Source organism: Anomaloglossus baeobatrachus, chromosome 3 (genome assembly GCF_048569485.1).
Source record: "Anomaloglossus baeobatrachus isolate aAnoBae1 chromosome 3, aAnoBae1.hap1, whole genome shotgun sequence".
In the NCBI taxonomy this organism is placed as follows: Eukaryota; Metazoa; Chordata; class Amphibia; order Anura; family Aromobatidae; genus Anomaloglossus; species Anomaloglossus baeobatrachus.
The window spans coordinates 369718898-369746866 of NC_134355.1; the positions used below are offsets into that span (position 1 = coordinate 369718898).

The 27969-nt window shown below is 39.2% G+C and overlaps 1 protein-coding gene across 2 annotated transcripts in view; it reads left to right on the forward strand.

Annotated features, from left to right (window-relative positions):
- Nucleotides 1-27969, forward strand: part of TBX18 (T-box transcription factor 18) — a 77494-nt gene that overhangs the window by 38883 nt on the left and 10642 nt on the right. The window contains exons 5-7 of one of the 2 annotated variants that reach the window (XM_075338421.1): nucleotides 12350-12520; nucleotides 16252-16316; nucleotides 22816-22910. In XM_075338421.1, the coding sequence (XP_075194536.1) occupies nucleotides 12350-12520; nucleotides 16252-16316; nucleotides 22816-22910 (331 nt within the window). The remainder of the gene's footprint in view (nucleotides 1-12349; nucleotides 12521-16251; nucleotides 16317-22815; nucleotides 22911-27969) is intronic. The other variant, XM_075338422.1, reaches the window with a different exon arrangement.

Here is a 27969-nt window from a genome sequence, read left to right on the forward strand (position 1 = left end):
TGAAGGAGAAGTCTGATCTGTCAGCATCATGTTGGGCATTCTGGGCTTAGCAGTCTAGTGTTCCACAGCAAATAATTATACATTTAGTTTAATGTGAACTCGACTGTTTTTAGTCTAGCCTGCTTATATAGTTTGTTGTAAGAAAACTAGTATACATACAGTACATTCATACGTGTCAGGATATATCATCAGATACGCCATGCCAGGACTTTGTATCAAACTTTCCAGTAGTAGTTTTCATCTCATATTACTTTATAGATATTAAGTCATGTCAGAAAAATCCAAATTATAATTGAAACGATCTGTGAAATTTCTAGATCATTTATACACCTTTCAACATACCAGTAATCTAATCAAATGTGGTCATTTTTAATCTTTAATGGTATATGAGTCAAGTTCATGGATGCAAAAGAAATAAGTTTCCATTTCTCCAAATCTGTACATAGTGTCTAATGTAAGATGGCTAATGGTAGCTATTTCTTTTCCACTCTTGCCTCCTATTAGCTTTTCTCAAGACTCTAATGTTGTTTATTATTATATTGAGTAAAACAATCTATTTTTTTTATTCACGCTTCACATGAAGTATATGCAAGGTAGGATTTAATGTTTGTTTTAATGTAGCCAATTCTGTTGCATTAATCTTTCCTATTTTATTGTATTTTGATTGTCTTCTCTATTATTAAAGAGGTGGTCCACTACAAAGCATAGTGACCCCATCGATGTCAAGCTGAAACAGAAGACTTTTTCTAAATACCTTCTGTTGTCAATTCTGCCTGTGAGCGGTGCGATTGCGGTCCGCTCATCCCCATCACGTGACTCGGGCTGCAGTGTCCTCTGATGTCCGGTGATGTCACGTCAACATCCGGAATTGGAAGTTGACCTGGCATCTCTGAGGCAGGACCCAATCTCCGTGAGTGACTGGGCTGTGGGTGGAGTTTCATCACATGTCACAGCCCATCATCTCATATGCTCTTTCCTTCACCACCGAATGCTGCAAGCAGGAGCAATGCTGGGCTGTGATGTGTGGTGAAACTTCGCAAACAGCCCAGTCACTCACAGAGACTGGGTCCAGCCTCAGTGATGCCAGGTCAACTAACAAATACGAAACAAAATAACATTGAACCAAGGCACATCTCGCAGCAAAATCAACGCCACTCCAAAGGCATATGAGAGACATACAAGAACTGGAGCCATCCAGGGCTATTCATAAAATATCCAAACTTTATTACATATAAGGATAAAAATAGGTTTCACTTGTTACAATTTATATAAGGTGCTATTAAAGGACAAAGGTGAAGAACCACATAAGTATGGGGAGCGAGGGTGAGAACCACCCTAATAATGAGAAGTGAAATTAGTAGGGACTGAAGAAAGTGAACATATTCATCAGTGGCCGGCAAGCATGGTACCCCTGTCTTTACGCAGATTATGAACAATGTATAGCCAAGTGGGCATCAAACCATTACAGCAGGGCAGAGGCACCAAATTACAGCCAGTCACATCAGGAAAAAGTAAAGTAACAGTCCCAAAACTTACACATAATGATGAGGGTGGTCACCAAAGCATCCCACACCAGAAAAACGGAGCCTTCCTACGCGCGTTTCGCAACACGGGTTGTGTCTGGCTTCATCAGGGAAGGTATGGAAAAAATGCTGTTTAAGGACCTTAAATAAGAGGTCACATGACCTAATTCGTCTGACCAGGACCTAGGAAAATGTGTCCCAGCCAATCGGATCCCCGCTAGCGCGCGTGCGCACCGCGCGTCAGGCGTCACACGCCCCGCAGCCGTCCAATGAGGAGGGAGGCCCGGAGCCCAGCAACTCTGGACTCCAAAGCCACCCCCACCCACTATAGTGACGGCCAGGGGGCGGGCAAGGCAAGCGAGCGGCGCGCCCGCGTCACGGGGATCAGAGGGCGGGACACAGCTCCCAGCCAGAGACCGTCTCTCAGCCAATCGGGTTGCTATGGCGGCGCACAGGCATCGCACGGCGAGAATCCACAACCGGTCCCCGGCAATTCAGTGAGGAGGGACGCAGCGAGCCCCCGGGCCCAAGGGCCCACAGCATCCCCCCGCACACAGTTAGGACGCCGGGGAAATAGTGGGGACAGGTCGCCGCGCGGTGGCGGCGCGCACAGCAACCAGAGGGCGGGACGGGCAAATGGCTGAGAAAGTATAAATGTGCCAATGGCAATAAATAAGTACCCATGCTATCCCATAAAATTGCTAAGTTGGCATGGATAACATAACATTAACAAGCAAGTATACACAAGACATTAAAAGGGATGAAAGGACAAGAGAAGGAGATATTATGAAAAAATCTTCTCAAAGTGGCAATACGTCCATATCACAGGAGGGCCATGATGGAACACTTTTCCAATACAGATGTTAGGTCCAAGTCCAATAGGTAAACCACAGTAGATATTTGATATCAAAAGGTCCTATAGAGGCAAGGGAATAAATTTAGCAAACTGGAAATATGAGATGGGGACAGTAGAAACCAATTAAAAACAAATTAAAAGAAAAAAAAAAAAAAACTTTCTCCCTAATATTAAAAAGAAGGAAAGAACGGTGCAGTATATAGAATCTCACAATGAGATCTCACAAAAAAGGGGCAAAATTTAGTGCCTCATTTAGGCCCTTCGGTGTTACTGTGTCCAAAATGGTGATCCATTTTAGTTCACGTTGGGCCAACAGTTTTTTAGCATTCCCCCCTCTTATCCCACAGTGAATCACATCAATTCCCCTGACCATAAAGGATCTGGGGTTGCATCCATGGACCAATTTGAAGTGGCGCGGGATAGTTTTTAAATCTGCCACATTGGTCACTGTGACTGCCGCCCGAATGTCCCTCACATGCTCCCTTACCCTTACTCTTAATTCCCTCGACGTCATACCGATATAGATTTTATTACACTCACATGTTGCGTGGTAGATGACATTGACAGTCGTACAGGAAATGTGTTCTCTTATTGAGAAGGTTTTCATTCCATCACTGGCATGGAAAGAGGAGCAGCGAGAGACATTCGGGCAGGAGACACAGCGGCCACAAGGAAAACATCCTTTAATAGGTCCAGAAGAGCCAAAAGGACTACTGGTCACAGGTGGTATGTAATGGCTTCTGACCAAGTAGTCCTTGAGGTTTCTACATCGCCTAGCGGTCATCAATGGTACAGGGGGTAGATGTGACCTCAAAGTGGGGTCCGATTGAAGGATCGGCCAAAATTTAGATAAGATATCCCTCATCTCCTGCCAATTGGCATTAAATGTAGAGATGAATCTTACATTTTCCACAGGCTTGGCTTCACCTCTCCTCCCGTGTAACAAATCCTGCCTAGACACCGATCTTGCTCTATGGTAAGCCTGCTTCAAAATGCGATTACCATAGCCTCTGTTTTTAAACCTTATCCTCAAATCATCTGCCTGATGTTTAAAAGTGCTGTCCTGAGAGCAGAGTCGTCTCACCCTGAGATATTGACCAACTGGGATGGCACGTACAGTGGAGTTGGTATGGGCAGAGGTGGCATGGAGTAGGGCGTTTACAGACGTTGGTTTTCTGTACACATCCGTCTGCAAAGCACCGAACTCATCTGCAGTAATCTTGATATCTAAAAACTCAACTCCACTGTCGCTAAAGCTATATGTTAATTTGATGTTATAATCATTTGTATTGAGCTGGTCCATGAAAAGCCTGAGTTGAGAGATGGTACCCTGCCAGATGATCAGTAGATCATCAATGTACCTCACCCACATAGACACCAAGGGGGCGGCCCATGCACCTCCGTCAACAAACAAACCCCTCTCCCAAAAACCGAGAAAGAGGTTTGCGTACGAAGGTGCACAGGCCGCGCCCATAGCGGTCCCCCGCCTCTGCAGATAGAATCTATCCTTAAAGACGAAGAAATTGTGGGTGAGTACATAGTCAAGAAGTTCAAGGACCAGCTCACAAATTCGCCCATCCCAATTGCTCATGCTCAGAAAGAAACGAGCTGCTCTCAGGCCAGCGTCATGGCTGATGCATGTGTATAAAGACTCTACATCAGCCACAACCAAGAGGGTCCCCGGGTCCACATGAACCCCATCAAGTCTATTGAGCACCTCGGTCGTGTCCCTAACGTAGGATGGAAGGGTCTCCACCAAGGGTTTTAAATAATAGTCAATGAATTGACAGATGGGACTGCATAACCCCTCCATCCCTGAAACGATGGGCCGACCGGGTGGGTTGATGGGGTCCTTGTGGACCTTGGGTAACAAGTAAAAGGTTGGAATTTTAGGATATTTCACAAATAAACCATCAAAGACCCTCTTGGTAATAATGCCTTGGTCTAGGGCATCATTGAGGATAAGGTACAATTGGGCAGAAAACGACACCAGAGGAGAGGAATCCAATCTACTGTATGTCTCTTTATCCCTCAACTGCCTGTGAGCCTCCCTCTCATAAAGGTCAACTGGCCAAACCACGACATTGCCCCCCTTGTCTGCGGCCTTGAAGATAACATCACTCATCACTTTTTAATTGGTTTCTACTGTCCCCATCTCATATTTCCAGTTTGCTAAATTTATTCCCTTGCCTATTACCAAGAGGGTCTTTGATGGTTTATTTGTGAAATATCCTAAAATTCCAACCTTTTACTTGTTACCCAAGGTCCACAAGGACCCCATCAACCCACCCGGTCGGCCCATCGTTTCAGGGATGGAGGGGTTATGCAGTCCCATCTGTCAATTCATTGACTATTATTTAAAACCCTTGGTGGAGACCCTTCCATCCTACGTTAGGGACACGACCGAGGTGCTCAATAGACTTGATGGGGTTCATGTGGACCCGGGGACCCTCTTGGTTGTGGCTGATGTAGAGTCTTTATACACATGCATCAGCCATGACGCTGGCCTGAGAGCAGCTCGTTTCTTTCTGAGCATGAGCAATTGGGATGGGCGAATTTGTGAGCTGGTCCTTGAACTTCTTGACTATGTACTCACCCACAATTTCTTCGTCTTTAAGGATAGATTCTATCTGCAGAGGCGGGGGACCGCTATGGGCGCGGCCTGTGCACCTTCGTACGCAAACCTCTTTCTCGGTTTTTGGGAGAGGGGTTTGTTTGTTGACGGAGGTGCATGGGCCGCCCCCTTGGTGTCTATGTGGGTGAGGTACATTGATGATCTACTGATCATCTGGCAGGGTACCATCTCTCAACTCAGGCTTTTCATGGACCAGCTCAATACAAATGATTATAACATCAAATTAACATATAGCTTTAGCGACAGTGGAGTTGAGTTTTTAGATATCAAGATTACTGCAGATGAGTTCGGTGCTTTGCAGACGGATGTGTACAGAAAACCAACGTCTGTAAACGCCCTACTCCATGCCACCTCTGCCCATACCAACTCCACTGTACGTGCCATCCCAGTTGGTCAATATCTCAGGGTGAGACGACTCTGCTCTCAGGACAGCACTTTTAAACATCAGGCAGATGATTTGAGGATAAGGTTTAAAAACAGAGGCTATGGTAATCGCATTTTGAAGCAGGCTTACCATAGAGCAAGATCGGTGTCTAGGCAGGATTTGTTACACGGGAGGAGAGGTGAAGCCAAGCCTGTGGAAAATGTAAGATTCATCTCTACATTTAATGCCAATTGGCAGGAGATGAGGGATATCTTATCTAAATTTTGGCCGATCCTTCAATCGGACCCCACTTTGAGGTCACATCTACCCCCTGTACCATTGATGACCGCTAGGCGATGTAGAAACCTCAAGGACTACTTGGTCAGAAGCCATTACATACCACCTGTGACCAGTAGTCCTTTTGGCTCTTCTGGACCTATTAAAGGATGTTTTCCTTGTGGCCGCTGTGTCTCCTGCCCGAATGTCTCTCGCTGCTCCTCTTTCCATGCCAGTGATGGAATGAAAACCTTCTCAATAAGAGAACACATTTCCTGTACGACTGTCAATGTCATCTACCACGCAACATGTGAGTGTAATAAAATCTATATCGGTATGACGTCGAGGGAATTAAGAGTAAGGGTAAGGGAGCATGTGAGGGACATTCGGGCGGCAGTCACAGTGACCAATGTGGCAGATTTAAAAACTATCCCGCGCCACTTCAAATTGGTCCATGGATGCAACCCCAGATCCTTTATGGTCAGGGGAATTGATGTGATTCACTGTGGGATAAGAGGGGGGAATGCTAAAAAACTGTTGGCCCAACGTGAACTAAAATGGATCACCATTTTGGACACAGTAACACCGAAGGGCCTAAATGAGGCACTAAATTTTGCCCCTTTTTTGTGAGATCTCATTGTGAGATTCTATATACTGCACCGTTCTTTCCTTCTTTTTAATATTAGGGAGAAAGTTTTTTTTTTTTTTCTTTTAATTTGTTTTTAATTGGTTTCTACTGTCCCCATCTCATATTTCCAGTTTGCTAAATTTATTCCCTTGCCTCTATAGGACCTTTTGATATCAAATATCTACTGTGGTTTACCTATTGGACTTGGACCTAACATCTGTATTGGAAAAGTGTTCCATCATGGCCCTCCTGTGATATGGACATATTGCCACTTTGAGAAGATTTTTTCATAATATCTCCTTCTCTTGTCCTTTCATCCCTTTTAATGTCTTGTGTATACTTGCTTGTTAATGTTATGTTATCCATGCCAACTTAGCAATTTTATGGGATAGCATGGGTACTTATTTATTGCCATTGGCACATTTATACTTTCTCAGCCATTTGCCCGTCCCGCCCTCTGGTTGCTGTGCGCGCCGCCACCGCGCGGCGACCTGTCCCCACTATTTCCCCGGCGTCCTAACTGTGTGCGGGGGGATGCTGTGGGCCCTTGGGCCCGGGGGCTCGCTGCGTCCCTCCTCACTGAATTGCCGGGGACCGGTTGTGGATTCTCGCCGTGCGATGCCTGTGCGCCGCCATAGCAACCCGATTGGCTGAGAGACGGTCTCTGGCTGGGAGCTGTGTCCTGCCCTCTGATCCCCGTGACGCGGGCGCGCCGCTCGCTTGCCTTGCCCGCCCCCTGGCCGTCACTATAGTGGGTGGGGGTGGCTTTGGAGTCCAGAGTTGCTGGGCTCCGGGCCTCCCTCCTCATTGGACGGCTGCGGGGCGTGTGACGCCTGACGCGCGGTGCGCACGCGCGCTAGCGGGGATCCGATTGGCTGGGACACATTTTCCTAGGTCCTGGTCAGACGAATTAGGTCATGTGACCTCTTATTTAAGGTCCTTAAACAGCATTTTTTCCATACCTTCCCTGATGAAGCCAGACACAACCCGTGTTGCGAAACGCGCGTAGGAAGGCTCCGTTTTTCTGGTGTGGGATGCTTTGGTGACCACCCTCATCATTATGTGTAAGTTTTGGGACTGTTACTTTACTTTTTCCTGATGTGACTGGCTGTAATTTGGTGCCTCTGCCCTGCTGTAATGGTTTGATGCCCACTTGGCTATACATTGTTCATAATCTGCGTAAAGACAGGGGTACCATGCTTGCCGGCCACTGATGAATATGTTCACTTTCTTCAGTCCCTACTAATTTCACTTCTCATTATTAGGGTGGTTCTCACCCTCGCTCCCCATACTTATGTGGTTCTTCACCTTTGTCCTTTAATAGCACCTTATATAAATTGTAACAAGTGAAACCTATTTTTATCCTTATATGTAATAAAGTTTGGATATTTTATGAATAGCCCTGGATGGCTCCAGTTCTTGTATGTCTCTAACAAATACGAAAGTTGACGTGACATCACTGGACATCAGAGGTCAGTGCAGCCGAGGGCCACGTGATGAGAACTTAGCGGACGACAATGGCGCCGTTTACAGGCAGAATTGACAACAGAAGGTATTTAGAAAAGCCTTCTGTTTCAGCTTTACATGGATGTGGCCACTATGCTTTGTAGTAGACCACCTCTTTAATGGAAGCAGGAGATCATAAGATTTCTGTGAAAAGTTAGGGAACATCGGCAGCCACATCAATAGGGTATGAGATTGGTAAAATTATAACTTGAATCACAATTTGTTCTTCATTATTTATGTCTTCCAATATGATTTTAATGTAATCAGCATTGAAATAAATTAATTTGAAGTTGCGGCATTAAAACCAAGCCACAGTTTCAAACACAGTTTTGATGGCCATTGAATTAATTAGGATCAAAGAAAGCATTCAGGCTGAATAAAATCTTATTGAAGGCATAGACATGAAAGTGACTTAAAATTAATTATTCGTTTTTAATCACCTCATTACAAAAAATTGACACAAATGATCATTGGGAAAAAATGTAATATATATAATGTGTAAAAGTTTTAGGCAGGTCCGTAAGGTAAAATTGCTTTGAAAAATAGAAATGTTAAGAGTTATTTTTTCCTAATAAATTAATACATTGTAAAATAAAAATCTAAATCAAATCAATGTTTGGTGGGACTCACTTTTGCCTTCAAAACAGCATCAAATCTTCTCAGCACACTTGAACAAAGTCAGGAATTTTATAAGATTATAGTCAGGTGTAAACGTATTGAGCAACCATTTATACCAAACAGATGATAATGATCATCATTTTCATATTTAGGTTGAAACACAGCCATTAACCAAAACATTAATAGCTATATAGGAGGCTTAAAACTGGGTGATGAACAGCCAAACTCTGTTACAAAGGTGAGGTTGTGGAAGATGAAGGTTTCATCTCACAGGTCATGCATCATGGCAAGACTGAGCACAGCAACAAAACATAATATAGATATACTGAATCTGAAAAGTCTCTGCTAGGCAAAGATTTGAAAGCAGACTGGGATTTCAAGATATGATGTTCAATATTATGTGAAGAAGCACCAAGTAAAGGGCAACATTGAGGACTGTAGACTCAATGATCGGTCAATGAAATTTAGCACAACAGTTGAATAACAGATCATGTTTAATTCCCTTTGAAATTGGAATATGTTCAGCAATGTCATCAGCTCAGAATGGGCAGAAACCCAAAGGACCCAGCTACAACCATCTACTGTTCAGAGAAGTCTGGCTAGAAGCAGTCTTTTTGGAAAAATTGTGGCCAAAAAACATTTAACATTAAAACAAGGCCATGTGACTCAACTTTGCATGAAAACATAGGAACTGTAATGCAGAAAAATAGCAGCAGGTGTACTGGATTGATGAGACAAAATTGGAAACATTTAGTTATGACACAAGTCAGTTTATTCACCGAAGGGCTGGAAAGCGGTATAAGGCCGGAGTGACACTTGCGAGAGTCTCGCTCAAGTCTCACTTCGCATCACCTGACATGGCCACACACTCTCTTGACAGGAGCATCCCAGATGCATAGAAATACATGCAGCTGACCAACTCCTATTAGGAGAGGGTGAAGCCGTGCTGGGTGATGCGATGCGAGACTTGCGCGAGTCTCTTGCAAGTGTGACTTCGGCCTAAGAACAAGTATCCACAGACAAAAGTCAAGCATATACTGTAGGTTACTGCAATCTTGGGGCTTCAATTCAACAAATAAATTTAAGGATTTAGTCAAGAAAAAGGCCTTTTGAGAGTCTGAAAGATTAGCGCACTTGCGTTCAAAAAACGCACCAATAATGCACCTCCGTTTTTACCACTTTTTGTGCGTTTTTTATGTATTTTTAATGCATTATTGGTGCGTTTTTTTTGCAGGTTGGTCCCTACGTTATTTTACCATTAGCTATGGCAAATTACGCAGGTACAGTTAGGTCCAGAAATATTTGGACAGTGACACAATTTTCGCGAGTTGGGCTCTGCATGCCACCACATTGGATTTGAAATGAAACCTCTACAACAGAATTCAAGTGCAGATTGTAACGTTTAATTTGAAGGTTTGAACAAAAATATCTGATAGAAATTGTAGGAATTATACACATTTCTTTACAAACACTCCACATTTTAGGAGGTCAAAAGTAATTGGACAAATAAACCAAACCCCAAAAAAATATTTTTATTTTCAATATTTTGTTGCGAATCCTTTGGAGGCAATCACTGCCTTAAGTCTGGAACCCATGGACATCACCAAACGCTGGGTTTCCTCCTTCTTAATGCTTTGCCAGGCCTTTACAGCCGCAGCCTTCAGGTCTTGCTTGTTTGTGGGTCTTTCCGTCTTAAGTCTGGATTTGAGCAAGTGAAATGCATGCTCAATTGGGTTAAGATCTGGTGTTTGACTTGGCCATTGCAGAATGTTCCACTTTTTTGCACTCATGAACTCCTGGGTAGCTTTGGCTGTATGCTTGGGGTCATTGTCCATCTGTACTATGAAGCGCCGTCCGATCAACTTTGCAGCATTTGGCTGAATCTGGGCTGAAAGTATATCCCGGTACACTTCAGAATTCATCCGGCTACTCTTGTCTGCTGTTATGTCATCAATAAACACAAGTGACCCAGTGCCATTGAAAGCCATGCATGCCCATGCCATCACGTTGCCTCCACCATGTTTTACAGAGGATGTGGTGTGCCTTGGATCATGTGCCGTTCCCTTTCTTCTCCAAACTTTTTTCTTCCCATCATTCTGGTACAGGTTGATCTTGGTCTCATCTGTCCATAGAATACTTTTCCAGAACTGAGCTGGCTTCATGAGGTGTTTTTCATAAAATTTAACTCTGGCCTGTCTATTTTTGGAATTGATGAATGGTTTGCATCTAGATGTGAACCCTTTGTATTTACTTTCATGGAGTCTTCTCTTTACTGTTGACTTAGAGACAGATACAGCTACTTCACTGAGAGTGTTCTGGACTTCAGTTGATGTTGTGAACGGGTTCTTCTTCACCAAAGAAAGTATGCGGCGATCATCCACCACTGTTGTCATCCGTTGATGCCCAGGCCTTTTTGAGTTCCCAAGCTCACCAGTCAATTCCTTTTTTCTCAGAATGTACCCGACTGTTGATTTGGCTACTCCAAGCATGTCTGCTATCTCTCTGATGGATTTTTTCTTTTTTTTCAGCCTCAGGATGTTCTGCTTCACCTCAATTGAGAGTTCCTTAGACCGCATGTTGTCTGGTCACAGCAACAGCTTACAAATGCAAAACCACATACCTGTAATCAACCCCAGACCTTTTAACTACTTCATTGATTACAGGTTAACGAGGGAGACACCTTCAGAGTTAATTGCAGCCCTTAGAGTCCCTTGTCCAATTACTTTTGGTCCCTTGAAAAAGAGGAGGCTATGCATTACAGAGCTATGATTCCTAAACCCTTTCTCCGATTTGGATGTGAAAACTCTCATATTGCAGCTGGGAGTGTGCACTTTCAGCCCATATTATATATATAATTGTATTTCTGAACATGTTTTTGTAAACAGCTAAAATAACAAAACTTGTGTCACTGTCCAAATATTTCTGGACCTAACTGTACCTGCAGAAAAGAAGTGACATGCTCATTCTTTTTCTCAAGAAACTCTGCAGAAAGAATTTTCTTGAGAAAAAAACGTAGTGTGTGCACAGCTAATTTTTTTCCCATAGATTTTGCTGGGGAATGTCTGCAGAAAGGTTACAACCATTTTCTCAACAAATTTCTGCAGCAAAAACAAAAAAAAGTGGCTAAAAACGCAGTGTGCGCACAGGGCCTCATAGTGTCCTCAATACAGAGAAATATAAGTAGACATTGGCCATCATGCAACACCATCAGGAATCTCTAAGTTAACTCTACAGGAGGAAAATGACCTCAAACATACAACCAATGTCATCCTCATAGAGTCTTGAGCTCAACATTATTGCGTCTATTTCGATTCCATGGTAGTAGTAATATTTCTGCAAGCTTATTTTGAAAGAAGATCTGTGGTTATTTCTACAAGATGTTTGGAACCACTTTCCTACTAAATTGCTTCAAAAACTGTGTACAAATGTATCTAGAAGAATTCATGTTGTTTTTATGGCAAATGTTGATTTTGTTTTAGATTTCGTTTTTGTTCATTCACTTTGATTTTTTGTTAATGAGTAACTACATTTTTGAATGTTTGAAAATAATTTAAAGGTTTTTTTTTCTAACTTCATTGCCCTGATAATTTCAACCATATTAGTGGGTGCCTGTGTCCTTGGACACCCACACATTGCTCAAACTCCCTCCCCCTCCAAAGAGATGTGCAGCTCGGGAGATAGGAGCACACAGCCCCGGCCTTAGTTCACTCACAACAACCCAGTGTACAGATATAATAAAAGCATAGGCTACAAAGGACTTGTACCCCCAATCTGCTTGTAATCATTAGGACAATAAAATGTTAAAAAAAACCTTATATTTGAAAATTTAGTTTGGCAGCATCTTTTCACACCTTACTAAAGATTACGCGTAGTGCTGTATAAATATATATATTCCCATATTTCATATATATAAGCTATTAACAAAACTTTGTATTTTTCCTAGCAGATTATTCTTCATTCCATGCACAAATATCAGCCACGTGTCCATGTGATTCGGAAAGATTGTGGTGATGAACTGTCTCCAGTAAAACCAATTCCAATAGGAGAGGGTGAAAAAGCTTTCACATTCCCAGAAACAATATTTACTACAGTGACTGCATACCAGAATCAACAGGTAGGCAACATTATATTAACTACTATGTTATACAAATACTTTATTCAAAAAATCAGTCATGATAAAGATAAAATAGTAATGTCTACATAAATACATCAATTTCTGAAGTTACTTTACCTTACCAAGTCATACTCCATGTGCTACTATATGGTGCTTCGAGCAAACAACATGATAAATGAGTATATATTGCACTGTCCAGTGCAGCCACAGGTCTCCTAACACAAATTCATATATATATATATATATATATATATATATATATATATATATATAGTCATATACGCCCATGAGGCTATTGAGTTTGTGGCAGGACACCAGTGGATACTTGGAGTGCTAGGACATGTGCACACGTTGAGTATTTGGTGAGTTTTTTCCTCAGTATTTGTAGACAAAACCAGGAGTGGAACGATCAGAAGAAAAGTATAATAGAAACATGTCACCACTTCTGTATTTTTTACCACTCCTGGTTTTAGATTACAAATACTGAGGTAAAAAACTCACCAAATAATCAATGTGTGTACATGGCCTTACAAGTAGTGAGGTAAAAACCTCACCAAATACTCAATGTGTGTACATGGGCTTACAAATACTGAGGTAAAAACCTCACCAAATACTCAATGTGTGTACCTGGCCTTACAAATACTGAGGAAAAAACTCACCAAATAATCAATGTGTGCAGATGGCCTTACAAATACTGTGGTAAAAACTCACCAAATACTCAATGTGTGCACGTGACCTTACAAGTAGTGAGGTAAAAACTCACCAAATACTCAATGTGTGCATATGGTCTTATAAATACTGAGGTAAAAACTCACCAAATAGTAAACGTGTGCACCTGGCTTTACAAATACTGAGGTAAAAAACTTACCAAATACTTAATGTGTGCACGTGGCCTTACAAATACTGAGGTAAAAAGTTCACTAAATACTCAATGTGTGCACGTGACCTTACAAGTAGTGAGGTAAGAACTTACCAAATTCTAAACGTGTGCACGTGGCTTTACTATCGTATATGTGAAACTGTGGCCTAACCCTTTTTAAAATCCAAATTTCCCTGATAAGCTGATCAAGTTGCTGAGATGATATATGAAGTGGATTTAATGGATCAATAAAGTCTTACTGAAAAATTGTAAAACCAAAATAATTGATGAGGATATAACTTACTGCATTATAGCTGCTTTATTGTTTTTTACAGACACCCGGAAAAGAGTTGCCTATTTTGATAGGCCACTTATGGATTTAGGGACATTTGTTAATTTGATAGATGTTCTTTTTTTGCAGTTTATCTCCTTTCTGCCTAACAAAAGAGAGACCTGGATAGGAAACTCCAATCTATTAACTGAGAATTCACTAAATGTCTGTATGAAATAGATTTTTTAAACTAGAACCCCTCCTTTTGGGATAGATATACAGTACACGTGAAGAAGATATTACCAACCATAGTTTTATTGGCCAAGCAATCTTTTAACTGATGAATGCACTAAACCTTTTAAACACTTCATTTAAATGCGGCAATTAAAAAATGGAAATGTCTGTTCACGTCTATTGTTATATAAAGGCCTCAAAATCCACCTTTTCTCTATGATAACATTTTTAGCAATGTAGGTTTTGAATACAGTACATTTCGGGGGACCGTTCAACAAATTCTCCATGTTGAGTGGGACACTATGTAATAGTGGCTGCAGAGCAGAATAAATGTAGACATCAAAGTGTTTGGCACCTAATGAGTTAAGTTTTGTTAACTCCATGTGGGTGTTATTACTTTTCACTATTGGTGTGTATTTCTTCTCTCTGTATGAGTTGCTATCTGAGAACACCCACTTGGACTTATAGGCATATTCCCATCTCCAGTATGTAGTAGGTGTAATAATAATATTAATAATAATAATAATAATAATATTAGAACATACCTCCAATTAGAAATGTAGTATAGATCTCCTGATTAGCTATGCCACTTATCTCATATGCAGGGCACTGCAGCTGAGGTCTCCATGGTTATGACCACTCATATAGTGACAGTTAGTTGGTTGTGTTCATCATAACCATGGATACCTAAGCTACTGCAATGCCCTTCACATGAGGTAAGAGACATAGCTAATCAGGAGAACTATACTACATTTCTAATTGGAGGCATTTGCTAACATTATTATTACATCTACTGCATATTGGGATAGGATCTTGAAGATGGGAATACTCCTTTAGGCCCCTTTCACACGTCAATGATTCTGGTACGTTTGTGCTTTTTTTTAAACGTACCAGAATCACTGACATATGCAGACCCATTATAATGAATGGGTCTGCTCACACATCAGTGATTTTTCACTGCACGTGTCTCCGTGCGGCGCACCCGCGTGTCCGTGATTGCCGCACGGAGACATTTTAATTTTTTTCTGGCATCACTGATGTCCCACGGACCACGCAGTGGTGTGGTCCGTGAAACACGTGCCAGAAAAAAGCGTGCTTTTAAAATAAAAATCATTTTTACTCACCCGGCTCCAGCGATGTCCTCTGCAGCCCGTGCAGCCTGCTGCTTCTGAGCCGGCTCATTACTGTCGCGCATATTCATGATGCACGACACAGCCGACCCGGAAGCAGCTGCTGCGGTGGTCAGCGCCGGCCGGATGCTGCACCGCAGGAGCGATCAGCACCATGGAGAGCGGGAGCGCGCACAGGTGAGTTAATCTCTAAGTGCAATCACGGGCCACGGAGAACGGAGCCCGGATTGCACTTAGACAACCCACGTGTGCCGTAATTCACGGCACACGCAGGGACATGTGCGTGTTTTACACGCCAGTGAAAAACGTCAGTGTTTTTCACTGACGTGTGAAACGGGCCTTAACAAAAGTAAACTCATTAGATGTCAATATGTCCAAATTTAAAATACAGCAAAAAATGTTTTATTCTGCTACGCATCGTGTATCCAACGCAACATGAAAAATTTGGTGAAACATCCTCTCAATAAATAAAATGATTTGTTGAATTCTATGACGTACAATATACATTTTTCCATCAGTTCATACGCTTTTCAACTATAAACTAATTACCATGAAATTGGAATTCTAATTCTAAGGACAAAATGGCGTGACTCAGTAGAATCATTAACACATTTGATGTGACGTATGTGTATATATTTTAGGGGAGTCACAGATGTATTCTATTGGAATCATGTGTCAGCTCATCTGAAATCATGTTCCTTTTTCATAAGAACTCTGGCCAAGTAGCCCTAATAGTTCATATCATGACTTAGAAAGAGTTCTTAAGAAAAAAGTATTTAGATTATGATTTGATTTAGACACGGAAATGTGAACTACGATAAACGCACTTTTAGAATTACCTCTACTGGAAAGTAAAATAATAATTTTATATGCCCTTCATACTATATTTCTACAACTGCAGTATGTCACAAAAATGAGTACACCCCTCAAATTTTTTTAAATATTTTATGAAATCTTTTAATGGGACAACTCTGAAGATATGACACTTTGATACAATAATGTAGTCAGTGTACAGCTTGTATAACAGTATAAATTTGGTGTGTCCTCTAAATAAGGTGTTTGTTGAACTTTTTTTGCGATCTGTCATTGCATCTGGACTATGGTTGTATACTTTGAAAGAAAGTGATCTGATAACATTTTGTGGTATTTGAAAAAAAACATTCATTTTGTTTCATATTTATCATGCAAAAAAAGAATAACTCAATGAACTTCTGAATTATTTTATTTTTATTTCTAGATAACCCGTTTGAAAATTGACCGAAATCCATTTGCCAAAGGATTTAGAGATTCAGGACGAAACAGGTTGGTATTTAATGGCTCATGGAGTCACTTAGCTATATAGTAATAAGCTTTTTTATTGCTCTAGTGAATAGCTAAAAAATATTAATAAAAGTGTAAAGAGTAAATCCTAAAAAAATTCACTTTATATTAATAGTACAATACAGAATACTCTATGGCTCAAGGTAGAGCCTATCATATGTAGCTTACATCATACTCAGCTAGTGCCTTTTTAGGTACATATAGACTTATAAAGGTTTCATACAAGGTTTACATCTAGCTGAATGAAGAGGAATGTACATGGAAAAATGTTTTTCCATTTTAAACAGGATCTCCTTTACATGTCCTGGCAATAATGATGTGATGATTGTTTTCAAATCTTGAGGCCCTAAAACTCTTGCATGAGCTTTGCTTCATAAAACAAGAATATGTTGGTTTCATAGAATATCTCAGGTAAAAACGTAGCCTTATATTTACTCCACATGGATATTTTTCACAAAAAAGAAAAGATATAGCCAGCTCACCATTCCGTTGGTTTCTGGATTAACTTCACAGTGTGCCTGGAGGTACATGCATGAATAAGGGGGAGCTCACCACACTTTAGACGTATATGAAGAAAGGGATATCCAAGGAAAGACTATAAATCCAGGATACATTAAAATATAACTTGTATTTCATTAGGTATAAAAATCCAGACAATATTAATAACTGTAAGTTATATCATGCAGTGATAGGCTAGTCTACACATTTCAGCTGATCGATGAAGTACCATAATGAAGGCTTAATCAGCTGAAACGCGTAGTTTAGCCTATGAGTGCTTAATATAACTGCCCATTTTACTATTTTCTAGATTTTAGACCTAATTGAATAAAAGTTATATTTTAATGTATTCTAGATTTATGGTCTTTCACTGGATTTCCCTTTTCTTTACATACATGGATATTTTGACCTCATATCGGCCTTTATGGTCAATGAAAGAGAGATAAGAGACCATTCTTAAGCTGGATTCACACATAGCAACAGCGACAACGACATTGCTGTTACATCACCATTTTCTGTGACGTAACAGCGTAAGTCGCTGTTATGATCGCTGCTTAGCTGTCAAACACAGCAACGCAGCAGCGATCATAACGTCGCTACATGTGCAGAGAGCAGGGAGCCGCGCACACTGCTTAGCGCTGGCTCCTTGCTCTCCTAGCTACAGTACACATTGGGTTAATTACCCGATGCGTACTGCAGCTACATGTGCACAGAGCAGGAGCCGGCACTAGCAGCAAGAGCGGCGGACGCTGGTAACGAAGGTAAATATCGGGTAACCAGGGAAAGGTCTTCCCTTGGTTACCCGATGTTTACAGTGGTTACAGCTTTCCGCAGCTGCCAGATGCCGGCTCCTGCTCCCTGCTCGCTTCATTTCGTCACTCTCTTGCTGTCACACACAGCGATGTGTGCTTCACAGTGGGAGAGCGACGACGAAAAAATGAAGCAGGACATTCAGCAACGACCTCACAGCAGGGGCCAGCTCATTGCTGGATGTCACACACAGCGACAGCGACGGGACGTCACTGCAACGTCACAGAAAATGGTGACGTAGCAGCGACATCGTTGTCGTCGTCGCTGTGTGTGACACCACCTTTACTTCTGTTACGAAAGCGATCATGAGATTTTCAGAATGTAATATGTATACCAAATGGTACTTATATAGTATGTATAGGAATATATTTCCAGGAGCATAACTTTATATTTATTCATATTAACTATAATAATGAAACAACAAAGAGCCAGCACCAATGTGCACTAAGGCATCAAATATTCCAAACTGCATTATAAAAATTTTTTTGAGATTTTTGGCAAAAAATTGCAATTTCTTGAGCTGCTTCGCCACGTCACGGCAAATCTCATTTGAAGCAGTCCTACACTAAAATATTTTTATAAAATGTGCCATGCGGCCTCACATATAAATAGCAGAACTGCTCTCAGCAGCACTCACCTGGTCTATTGCAGTCCCGTACCCATGACTGAGTCATGGCTGTGGGCGGGACAGGTCCAAGCAAATGCTGCATGAAGTATATATATAGCCTGTGGACAAAGCCTGATGACCCAATGTGAACAGTCACCAAACGCCAAAATCTATACAGATGGAATACATCCCAAATTGGGGTGCATAGCAAGGTGGAGGTCAACCACCGACCAATTCAACAAAGAAACAACAAAGAGCCAGCACCAATGTGCACTAAGGCATCAAATATTCCAAACTGCATTATAAAAATTTTTTTGAGATTTTTGGCAAAAAATTGCAATTTCTTGAGCTGCTTCGCCACGTCACGGCAAATCTCATTTGAAGCAGTCCTACACTAAAATATTTTTATAAAATGTGCCATGCGGCCTCACATATAAATAGCAGAACTGCTCTCAGCAGCACTCACCTGGTCTATTGCAGTCCCGTACCCATGACTGAGTCATGGCTGTGGGCGGGACAGGTCCAAGCAAATGCTGCATGAAGTATATATATAGCCTGTGGACAAAGCCTGATGACCCAATGTGAACAGTCACCAAACGCCAAAATCTATACAGATGGAATACATCCCAAATTGGGGTGCATAGCAAGGTGGAGGTCAACCACCGACCAATTCAACAAAGAAACAACAAAGAGCCAGCACCAATGTGCACTAAGGCATCAAATATTCCAAACTGCATTATAAAAATTTTTTTGAGATTTTTGGCAAAAAATTGCAATTTCTTGAGCTGCTTCGCCACGTCACGGCAAATCTCATTTGAAGCAGTCCTACACTAAAATATTTTTATAAAATGTGCCATGCGGCCTCACATATAAATAGCAGAACTGCTCTCAGCAGCACTCACCTGGTCTATTGCAGTCCCGTACCCATGACTGAGTCATGGCTGTGGGCGGGACAGGTCCAAGCAAATGCTGCATGAAGTATATATATAGTCTGTGGACAAAGCCTGATGACCCAATGTGAACAGTCACCAAACGCCAAAATCTATACAGATGGAATACATCCCAAATTGGGGTGCATAGCAAGGTGGAGGTCAATTTTTATAATGCAGTTTGGAATATTTGATGCCTTAGTGCACATTGGTGCTGGCTCTTTGTTGTTTCTTTGTTGAATTGGTCGGTGGTTGACCTCCACCTTGCTATGCACCCCAATTTAGGATGTATTCCATCTGTATAGATTTTGGCGTTTGGTGACTGTTCACATTGGGTCATCAGGCTTTGTCCACAGGCTATATATATACTTCATGCAGCATTTGCTTGGACCTGTCCCGCCCACAGCCATGACTCAGTCATGGGTACGGGACTGCAATAGACCAGGTGAGTGCTGCTGAGAGCAGTTCTGCTATTTATATGTGAGGCCGCATGGCACATTTTATAAAAATATTTTAGTGTAGGACTGCTTCAAATGAGATTTGCCGTGACGTGGCGAAGCAGCTCAAGAAATTGCAATTTTTTGCCAAAAATCTCAAAAAAAAAATTTTTATAATGCAGTTTGGAATATTTGATGCCTTAGTGCACATTGGTGCTGGCTCTTTGTTGTTTCTTAACTATAATAATGTTAAAGAAAAGTTTTACATATGGTAAGGAAAATGCATACGAAAATAATCAAATGCAAACAATCTAGCTACTTTTAAGAAATGGACAATTATTATTGGATCCATTATTAGTTTAATGCTCTTCTTGAAATTAAAATTTTCATCTTAAATTTGGGTATGGTAATCAAAGTGCATACAAAAACAATCAGGTGCAAACAATCTAGCTACTTTTAAGAAATAGACAGTTATTATTGGATCCATTATTATTTCATTGTTCTTTTTGAAATTTAAATTTTCATATTGAAAATTTGTTTTAGAAAATCTAGCAAAGAAAGAAAATTTAGTTTACTGAAATTTGCCCCTAAAGCTTTTCTCACTGCTCCTAAAGCTCTACCTTTATGGCCTGTATAATATAAGGAGGATGGTTGATTACTGTGTATATAGAGAACTAACACATGCATACATATATGTTAATATCAAGATTTTGGCTAAATTATAAACTATACTGTTTTAGAATCTTTTAAATAAGCACATTTCACAATATATGCCCCTATCTCCCAGTTATGGTGATTACTGTCACAGCAGCACTAAGGGGATTAAATATTAAAATGCATGTGTTGCTGATAGGAAATGACTCGCTCTGCCTCTTTATTGCTTTTGCTCCTACCTGAAAAAAAAGTGTTTATTCATTTACAAAAAAGCGCTGCTTTCTCCCTCTAGCCTCTTGCATTTGTTTGATCTGCAAAAAGGGTGACAGGCTAAAATCTGGTTTAGTTTAAGTGGTGATTTAATCATGGCTCAGAATTAGCTTAGTTTAAGACCTTAGGACCTAGCTTCACAGATATTACAGTTTCTGGACTACAAAGAAGTAGAGTGAAAAACAAAATGCATTCATTTGTGCACATTTCTTTTTAATAGCTATATTAAGGTAGAAAACAGATTTTTGTATGTCTAAATACTTAATATTGTTAAGGATAAGGATCATTTAGATTCTTTTCTTTTGGTGTGTCCTTGTCATCAGATATACCTTTGTCATAATACGTGTAAAATTCGATTTTAGGAAAATTTGATAAGTGCCAGTCTTAAAGGAATACCTTAAATGCACTGCAAATGTTGAAAGTCAAACTAATAATATCCTAATTATTGGCAGACATTCAATATTAATATTGGCTTTTTTTTGCAAAACATTTATTTGAGCTAATGTTTTACAAAATTTGCACTTCAGCACATTTATAAATGTTACCTTGAAAATTAGAATACAAGAACCATAAAATGTACTGTTAAAATATTAACTAGCAATATTGTCACAACAGATTAGTGAAATTTAACCTATATTTAAAATTCATCAGTTGGCTAATGTTGCCAATTTTTTAATCCTTTTAATATGTGTTTTTATTAATACATTTTTAAATAAGCTTTAATGTTACCTTAAAATGTAGAATACAAGAACCCATAAAATGTACTGTTAAAAAGAGAAAATATATTAATTAGGAATATTATCACAAAACATTAGTGAAATTGAAGCTATATTTAAAATTCACCAGTTGGATAGTTTTTGCAATTTTTAAATCCTTGTACTGTGTGTTTTTATTAATAGATCTTTAAATAAGCTTTAATGTTACCTTAAAAAGTAGAATACAAGAAACCCATAAAATGTACTGTTAAAAAGAGAAAATATATTAATTAGGAACATTATCTCAAAAGATTAGTGAAATATAACCTTTATTTAAAATTCACCAGTTGGATAATGTTGGCGATTTTTAAATCCTTTAACTATGTGTTTTTAGTAATTACATTTTTAAATAAGTTGTATGTTAATTTGTCAAACTTAAGTATTTACCATTTTATACAAAAGAAAAATATATATTATTATTATTATGTATTATGAATATAGTTAAGTGCCTTACGATATAGACCTTTTTATGGTGGTCGTTTTATACATTATTTGCCTTTGACACATTGTTAAATATTTTAACGTATATCTAAATGTCACCATATTGGGTCACAAGAGTTATTGTAAAGTCAGTATCTGTGACCCCTTCTTGGAAGGAAAAACAAAATGATCAAATGTCAGTGCATATAATACAGTTTTGTTAATTTACTAGATAGGACCCGCTTAACGATTTTAACAGCTAAAACATTCTTTTAGGTATAATGCAATTTAGTTTTATATATAGAATTTCACCCTCCTTAAAGTGGTATATAGTTGCAGGGTTTATTTAATAGAAATCAGCAGCTTAAGCCGTTAAAGATATCCTGGAGAATATTAGCAAAGTGAAAGCAAATTTATGTGGTGAGAATAAAGTTCCATTCTTTTGCTAAACTTTGAGTCTGACCCTATAAAATGTTAAATCAGGAAGGCAAAACAATCTCGTCCCTTTAAAGAATTGTAAGCGTTTCACTAAATTAATGCGGCCGGTTGATTGCATAAATTAAATTGGTGATAAAACTTGAAAATTGTTGGAAGGCATCTTGTATAAATTATCACCCGGGCTATACTTCTCCAGGAGGTACCTTTTTATCTCCTATTTAAATTGAAGTGAAAAGTCTGGGTTACTGCTGAAAATGAAGGCATTTCTACCAAGCTTCGTCTATTAAACGCTTTATAGCCCTTGCCTGTACTATATCTGTGATCTCAGAAAAAGCTTGGCATGAAACTGTTTGATAGTTATAATGGGGTTCTAAAACTGGCATTAAATAAAAACAAATCACTTACAATAAAACTGTTTTAGAAGTTTATTGGTTGTAGAAATTATTTTTTTTCTTTGCCATAATGTCCAGATTTTTTTCACCTTTTTAAACAGTTTGTTAAATTGTGCAACGTTAAGTGAGTCTTAGGAGAAGTCATTACTTTTCCAAGCCGCTTGGACTATGTTTGTGGGTTGTAAACCTGTGGTGCATTATTTTATTCTGACATTAGAATTTAGTAATTTTGTATATTTCTCTATATCATACTATTTGTTTGACTTTTTAGAATGGGTCTAGAAGCTCTCGTGGAGTCTTATGCATTTTGGAGACCTTCTTTGAGGACCCTCACATTTGAAGACATACCTGGTATTGCTAAGCAAGGTAAAGTTTGATACTATTATATTTATATGTGGTAATAACAAGAACGGTCAGGTGGTAATGTTACCCCTTTTCTATATCAGCTGATGAGAAATTCTAGACAAGATGAATTTTAACACTTGGGCTTGGATAACCATGCTTATTATTGCACTACTGTCAACAGACTTGGCAGAACGGCTCATGGGCCACCTTAAATGTCACAGTCCTGGTCCAAATATATCTGTGAAATAGATTATCTTTTTCAGCATATGTAAATATACTTTATGCTTGTTAATATCTATGATATGTAGTAAAGAATGTTCTTTTGCCCAGTTGTTCAGACTTTTGCTACAGTTAGAACTATTATCTGCAATGTTTGTGTTTTAAGATGTTCCAGAACAGTATATTGGCTCAAAAATGCTATTTTGTTAACTATGGCTATCCCAAGCAATATAAATATATTGTGGCTATTCTTCAAACATCACCTATATATATGATATGTGGCATAAACCCACACAATTTGAACATAAGGCATATATTTCTTATTTTATTTTGAAGAATGCATAATATTATAATTACTGCTTAAAACTTTGTAAATGCTTGTGTTGTCTTGTTTGTATAGCCCATTGGAAAATAAATACATATGATTATGTATGTTGGTCAGCACTGTGGCTCAGTGGTTAGCACTGTTGCTTTGCAGCGCTGAGGTTCTGGGTTCAAATCCCACCAAGGACAGCATCAGCAAAGAGTTTGTATGTTCTCCCCATGTTTGTGTGGGTTTCCCTCCTGCACTAAAAGGCCTACTGACAGAGAATCTAGATTATGAAATCCAATGGGGACAGTGATGATAATCTCTGTAAAGTGCTGTGGAAAATGTTGACGCTATTTTAGTTATGTATTATATATATACACTGAGTTGATACAGCGGTTTCCTAATTAGGATCACTTAATTTAGAGCTGAAAGCTATGTCATTAGCAGAGACATACTAATAGGGAAATTATATTGTGATGCTGTGGAATATGTTTCCGCTATATAAGTAATGTATCATATATATATGCTGAGCTGATGCAGGGGTCTCCTAGTTAGCATCACTTATAATCTTGATCTGAAAGCTATGTCCTTAGCAGCTATCACTGGCACTGATTTTAATGGGCACTGAAGTACTTACACATGGGTACCCTCTTGAGAGCAGCTAATTGTAGCAGCTTCTAGTAGCACCTACCTCCCTCTAGTATCTAAATCAATATATCAATGAGTGCAGTAGCTTTACATATAAAAAGAGAATCCAGTTGGGGGGGTCAGTTGATCAATGTGAGATGCATTAAGGGTGGTTTCACACATCCGGCATTTTGCCGGATTGCTGGATCCGGCACACTCCAATACAGTGCAGTACAGTACAATGGCATAGTGGCAAGCTCCGGTCACATGCTGTCATATGACCAGAGCGTGCCGCAATGCCATTGTACTGTATTGCACTGTACGAATCCGGCAATCCGGTGAAATGCCGGATGTGTGAAACCACCTTAATTCAGACTGGAAAACCAATGTAATAAACATTTAGGTATTTCATTTTCCCCTCCATAAAATTGACTTCAATGTATTCATATAAGGCTGCTGTTTTTAATGACCAAAGGAAAATGATAATGTATAATATATTTTATTCTAAATTAATTTTCAGAAAATAAATTGGCAAATTATTTACAAAGTATAATCTGATATCAGCTGCTATAACGTTCTCTAGAAGTTGAAATCTAAATGGCCAAATTTGCAAAAAACAGAGGAAACTTATACGTTTAGCTCAATTCTGTAAACACTATAGATACTTGATAGACATTAATGCTTATATAAGTATTGATTTCCCATCAACCATGTCTTTGAAATTAATTTGGTCCATTTTTCAGAAACATTCTCCATGTTGAAAATATAAAAAAAATGTAATTTTTCATTTGGTTAAACAGCATATTACCTTTTCCGTTTTTCATTGTACTTTACATGGGCATGTCAAATATAAAATACAAATCATACACTTTTTCTCTTAAATTTCACGGCACGGTATGTCATTCTATCAGGATTAATGCTAAAATGAAATCATCACATCTGGCCCATCCATATATTAGATTCAATGAAGTGATGATAGTCAGTTAATGATCAACACTTGGCGGTAACTACTATACAGATGGACTTGATTTGGGCAATTTTGCTGTTAATTCTGATGAAACGGTACGATCTGTCATGAATTACTGATTTATATATATTACAAAAATATTTAACTATGATACTAGAATCCTAATACTTAACACATTGATAAGGTCCAGATCCAAGCTTTTATGTTGTATAACCATTAGAGCCAATTGAAATTGGTTAACGAGAGAGTTGGCAGTCTAGATATTTGACATATTTTGTAAAATAACCAATTGTACACTGTTATTTTTGTGAATATAAAATATGAAAGTAGGTTGAGTATGCCTTTATTATTACTTACTTACTTATTACTCTATGTACTAAAGAATATGCTTGTACCTATAAGGGGAAATATATTAAACTATTATCAGCATCTTTTGCACAAAAAAACATGGTGAGGTGATTTATTTCAATTTTTTATGCCACTTTTCTTAAAATAGTAGGCAGTGCTTCTCTGAAGGTGACAACAAACAACAGTGACCCCCACAGACTCTCTATCATTTATGCTGAAAATATTTAGATATTAATATGTTAAAGACTGACAAATTAAATGTCTTAATAAATTTTGCTGTAGTGTTCACAATATTTAGAATAATTTAACCCTTCATTTACGAACTTGACACACATAGGCTAAGTTGGCAGGATTTTAAAATGTAAGTTTATTATGTATTACTTAGTTCTACTGGAATGTCCTCATATGAAGAATTAATAATAAGCATATATTGTATAAATCCAAATTGTTCCCAACTTTATACATCCTCACATAGAGTAGTTCCAGATTTTCCACACTTGATATTGATTCTTCAAACCACGTTATTATAAGACTGACACTTTGTGTTTGTTTTTTTAATTATTACTGGATTTAAGAAATTATTTTTTGTAAAACATCATGTAGCAGTGTGAAAAAAAGTACCTGGCTGTCAGTTTCGGAATTGGCTAAAGGAGACTAATAATTATAATAGATTTACCTGATTAAATGTCGGTAGCCTTGAATGTTGCTGGTTCTAATTATTCTAAAGGTAGTCATACACTCCTAAACCCCTAAAACACAATTCCAGCTTTTCTTTTTTCAGCGCTGGAGTGGTGCTTTAAATCTAAGTACCCTGCTCCCTTTTCTATACTCCCCCTCTGGTGGCTTCACCTTTTACTAAGTCGCTCCAGTACCGCGGCGCCATCTTGTGACTATAACATCTGACTGTCCAGAAGTCATAAATTGCATCACAAGCTCTCAGCACAATCTATGAGAGCCAGAATGAAGCCAGAATGAGGCTCTCATAGATTTTTTATTGAAGAGTGACCTCCAGTGCACTTCATGAAATACTGGAGCGGTCGGCAAGTCACAAACTGAGACTGATTGGAGCTATGTTGATAACAGATGAAGACGCTGGAGGGAGTGTATAAGACTAGGGGCAAGGGACTTATATTTAACCCCTTCACCCCGGGAGATTTTTCATTTTTCGTTTTGTTATTTTTTGCTCCCCTTCTTCCAAGAGCCAAAACTTTTTTATTTTTTCATCAATCTTTCCATATCAGGGCTTGTTTTTTGCAGGATAAGTTGTACGTTTAATTGAAACCATAACTTTTACCATATAATGTACTGAAAAATGGAAAAAAAATTCCAAGCGCGGAAAAATTGCAAAAAAGTGCAATTGCATGATAGTTTTGGGGGTATTTTATTCACTTTATTCACTAAATGGAAAACTGATGCATTGGTGTGATGCCTCAGGTCGGTGTGAGTTTCTAGACACCAAACATGTGTAGGTTTACTTTTATCACAGGGGTTAAAACGATTCAGAGGTGTGTCCAAAAAAAGTGACGCATTTTTGTCGCCATTTTCAACAACCCGTAGAGTTCTCATTTTTCAGGATAAGGGGCTCAGTAACAACTTATTGTTTGTGTCTCAAGCTGCCAATTTTAATGGCACCATCTTGATCACCTATTTGCAATGACCAAAAAATGTAATTTTAGTGTTTGGATTTTATTTGCCGCCACGCCATTTATCAATCAGATTAATTGATCTTATATTTTCATAGATCGGGCATTTCTGAACACGGCAATACCAAATATGTGTATATTTTTTATTTTTTGAACTCTTTAATTTTCAATGGGGCGAATGGGGGGGGGTGATTTAAACTTTTTGTTTTTTCTAATTTTTTTACTTTTTTTTAACTATTTTTTTCATTTTACCAGTCCCCTTAGGTGAATATAAGGATCAGCAGTCTGATCACTAATTCATTTCTCCTGATCAGAGCAGCATCACTCTGATCAGGAGAAATGCTGCATTCTTGTTACAGCTGGCGCTCTTGTGCGCTCTTGTCTCGGGTGCAACACTCACTGTTTTTTTCAGGTCATTGTTTATTGCCCTGCTACTGGTCCCCATCATAGATAAAGTAGTAAAACACATGACACCAGAGTTGTCTTGGCATATCTAACTTGTATAGTATAATCTTCACACTGCGATGACAAACATGGCCTCACTTCGGTTCTGCTGTTACTATTATCATGGAGTACTCTCTCTCAACGAATCCTCGCTATCTTGAATTTCGTGCTCAAGGTGCCGGGACTGTGTCTCCATTTCCTCTCTTCCTCTAACCATCATCCACTTCTGGGCCCTGAAGACTATTTAGTGATACAACTTCCCTAAGCCCAACGGGGTAAGCCATAGGCACTGGATCTCTCGAAGTTACCTTATGGTTCCCTGACTGGCCCTGACACCATAGCCATGTCTTCTCTTACTCGTCAGAACTGACTCCAATATCTCTGTAACCAGGAAGTGTCTCAATCTGCATCACCACTAGTTCCACCCCCAGTGAACTGAACCTGACATTAACTGTTTCTATTTCTAACAAAGTTTATCTACATAACATTCTTATACTTTACAATACTTCTTAGAACTGACAT